General features: G+C 37.8%; 1 protein-coding gene across 1 annotated transcript in view; it reads right to left on the bottom strand.

The window, feature by feature from the left end:
- The window catches only part of LOC138010772 (uncharacterized), a 1,290-nt gene extending 257 nt beyond the window's left edge, over positions 1–1,033 (bottom strand). The window contains exon 1 of the mRNA XM_068857750.1: positions 1–1,033. This exon is cut by the window's left edge and continues 257 nt beyond it. Within this exon, the coding sequence (XP_068713851.1) occupies positions 1–1,033 (1,033 nt within the window).
- Between the last annotated feature and the right edge of the window lie 2,743 nt (positions 1,034–3,776).

Below are 3,776 nucleotides of genomic sequence, written 5' to 3'. Positions count from 1 at the left end.
CGAACTTACTTTCCACGGATTCCGAACGTGTCAGCATTGTCAAACGTGTTATGTGTTGCGGAGTTATCATTTGGGTGACTGTATTTGCGGAATAGTTCTCGATTGCAAACTTTTTAACCTTAATATCGTCCGTTGCAAGAAACCATCGTATCCTTTTTTCCATGAAACGTGTTTGATTTCGTGTCGAAATTGCTTCACTACATTCCTGAGCGCAATTAAAGAAGTATTTGTAATTAATGTCATTAAACTGGAAGCCCTTTCGTAAGGACATGTCGCCCATTCTAACTTGTATCCCAATCTTAAAAGCCGATCTTTCAAGACTGAGTGAATTCCGCGTTGATTCAAGCCGTTCTTCTAATGTGCGTGTCTTTCGAAAGAGAAATTCAAAAGCACAGCCTACCAAACTGTAATACGTTCCTCTTGAACTGATCCCCAATTCGATGGCACGATTTTTCAAGAATTCGTTTTTCAATAAAACATCGACAAAATACCACATTCCCACTACTTTTTCAACAGGTCGGTCAAAGAACGCCTGTAAATCGGTTTTCTGTATCCAAGCTGCCAACTTTGCTTTGGAATCGATTACGTTAAACGTGCAACTTATATTTAGGCGGTATTTGGACTTCCGTTTGTATCCCCAAAGATGCTTCCTCGTCTTAAGTTCGTGTAGTTCCTTGACAGGATAATTCCACGCAATGTTATTTGTAGAAAGGTAACGTTCGAGTGGTACCCCTGCATCCACATCCCATTCAATCAAAAATGCTCGTTGGGTTAAAATGGAAAGATAGAGAAGTGACGTAACTGCAGCTAAGCGGTTGCCATAACCAGAATATCCATATTCTTGCTCTTTGCAAGTAAACACAATAAACTTTCGCGGTCTGCGTCCCTCTAAAATATCTTTGTGAAGACTCTTGTATTCTTCTTGCCATTTATGACTGCACGTTTCATTATAACGTTGCCTGTTGGAGTAAAACCCGCCTCGAAACATTTTCGAAACAACACCTTCAATCCATGACCTTTTCAGCTGTTGCATTTTATCGTCTTTGAAGGTGTTAAATCGGGTATTTGCGCTAGACTTTATTCCATCTGATTCCCACGGCCAAGGGTTACGTATTTCTAAAACGGGTAGACAGAATATGTAATGTCAGAGTGCTGGTAAAGACAATATGACGCCTTCTTTGCTAATGGTAAGTTTTTAATGAATCCTGGGTTTGTCCAGTCACTTAAGGGCGCTAACGACCAGTTTGGGAGTTTTTTAAATTGACAGTTGTGTCCGTCGACTCCAACAAGCTGGGGCTGAAACTACCCAGGATCATTAGGCATCGGCGTACAGAAAAAAAGTTTGTTTGGGGGGCTGAACATAATTTGTCCGAATGAACTGGTGCAAAGGTGCAATGAGATGATTCTTTCGTGAAGTCATGTTAATTGCCCATACGATGAGAGCAAGGGCGATCAAAATAGTACAAATATTTTCGGTAAATCGAGTTGAAGATTCTAAAGTACCATAAAAAAGTGAGTTATAAAACGTACTCGGTTGAAATAAAAACAAAATGGCCGCCAAATTAACCTTCATTATCAAATTCCAGTCCCTTAAAAGAACGCAGTGTATAAATATTTGTATTTTCAATAACAGTTATACCATGAAGTAGTACAGAGATCAGATAGAAGGTTAGGCGAGTGGTGGGATCAAAATAAATTAAGGGTGCGTTCGATTAACCGTATTCCGAAATAGGAATACATGGAATGTAAGTTAGATATCCTTCGTTTTTTCGGAGATTCGCATTAAAATTGCCAAACAATTGCTAAAATAATATTTTAAACATTTTTTTTTATCCTTGCTGCTTCGAAACGTGCCAAACATACCGTTTTAGTCATCACTCCACGTATTCTTATTCCGGAATAGGGTCAATCGAACGCGCCCTAAGATATTAAATGACAATATAAATTTTACCATGACTTTAAAAAAGACATATTCGTGCGATATTGGTTTTTCCGTGAAATTTAACGTGTAATTTCCTCGTTAGGTGGTAAATTTCCGCAAAGACTATAACTCAAACAAAACATAACTCAAACAAAACAGTTACAACTAGTACCTTCGTCAGCCCAATTTTCGCTGTGCCTGAAATAAACGATGAATGAGAAGACAACAAGAAAACCCAAGGGGACGATTTGCCACTTTTGTGGTTTGCAGATCCTCGACTGTAGAGTCCAGTGGCTCATAACTAGTGAGAAAAAATGTAATTAATACTTGAAAATATCGAGTGGCCGCAGCAAGGATAAATCATGATAAAATTAAAAAATGCTCTGGTTGGCTAAGAGAACTAAAATGCACAAGTTCTTGTCCCCCTGAACTGCAGTCTTCAACCCGCAAAATGATGAAAAATCAGAATTTTAAAGAAAATAGCATATCTTTTGAAAAAACAAGAAAACAAAAGAGTAAAATTGAGAACCTTGTTAAAAGGAATACTGTACTGTCGGGAGTGAACAAGAGATCCATTGTCCGCATTAGCTGTGATCGTGGTGTATCAAGATTCCTGCCAAAAACCTTCTGATCGCTGCGAAAATTGCCTTTGTCAATGATCAACACGTTTTTGAAAAATCAATGAGATGGTCATGAAACCAATGATTTGCAATTCTGGACACTCTGGCCGCTGTTTTTAAACTTTGTGGGTCCCTTTTTTCGTCGTACCGAATGCCCCCAGTTTCACCGATACATGCTGTAAAGAGGTCTGGTTTTGAGACTAGTGGGGGAGACTTCGGGCAGATTCTGTAGGTAGCGGAAGAAACAAGAGACAACACAAACGAACTCCAAATAAAGACTAATCCCCTTGTGAACAAAATACAAAGTTTTCCCTTACCTTCAGAAAGATCCTAACTTCGAAATCGGGAAGAGTTGTTGAAGCGTTCTTAAAGGGTGATTCAGAGGTTTTGTGACACCTTCGATTTACGGTAGAGATGCAAAAGAGTTATAACTCTTGTCCACTCCCAGGACAATATAGTATTTTTTAAACAAACATTCTTAATTTTGTTCTTTTGTTTTCTTGTTTCTTCACACCACAAACCTTTTATTTAACATTTCTGATTCTCTGATCATTTCACCCTATGAAGACTTGAGTTCAGGCAGTCGAAAGGTTGTGCCTAACTAATTGGTTGTCGAAACAAAGGGTCTTTTGTTCCAGGGGTTGGCACATTTGAATAACAAAAACAATGTTTGTAAATAGATATCTTCCCTATATTACGCTGACCAATTAGAAACACAGTGTACATGAAAATTAGCTATTTACAATATCGATAAGCTAATAAAAGTATCATAAAGTTGTAAGATTAGAAAGCAAAAACAAAATAGAAGTAAAAGTAAAAACATATTGTAATTCAACTTGACCAACTTCTTTTAAGGAGTGTATCACGCGTTGGGGGCTTAAGCATTAATTAACGTTGTTGAGAAGTGGCTCTATATCATGGCAAGAAATATCTAATTAACTTTTACAATTTTGGATATCTTGTTAATCAGGAGGCTTGTAAATGGAAAATATTGCTAAAAATCCGAAGCTCTGGATTCAAATCCAGTCTTCAGGAGATGTTTTTTTCTCTCAGCTCATTTGCTCATATTGTATCTTCAAAATTGACATTAATAATTCATGAGCGCAATATCCCATCAGGTGAGAGAATATCAATCACATTCATGCATCTGCATAGCCGATATAGAATGGTCTTCATGAAAAGGCCGGTGGGTTTTGATTTCATTCCCGAGGGAAATCGGTGTAGATTACAAAACA

Source organism: Montipora foliosa, chromosome 1 (genome assembly GCF_036669935.1).
Source record: "Montipora foliosa isolate CH-2021 chromosome 1, ASM3666993v2, whole genome shotgun sequence".
Taxonomy (NCBI): domain Eukaryota; kingdom Metazoa; phylum Cnidaria; class Anthozoa; order Scleractinia; family Acroporidae; genus Montipora; species Montipora foliosa.
Note: the sequence above shows the minus strand (reverse complement) of the source record. Positions and strands in the feature narration are given on the sequence as shown.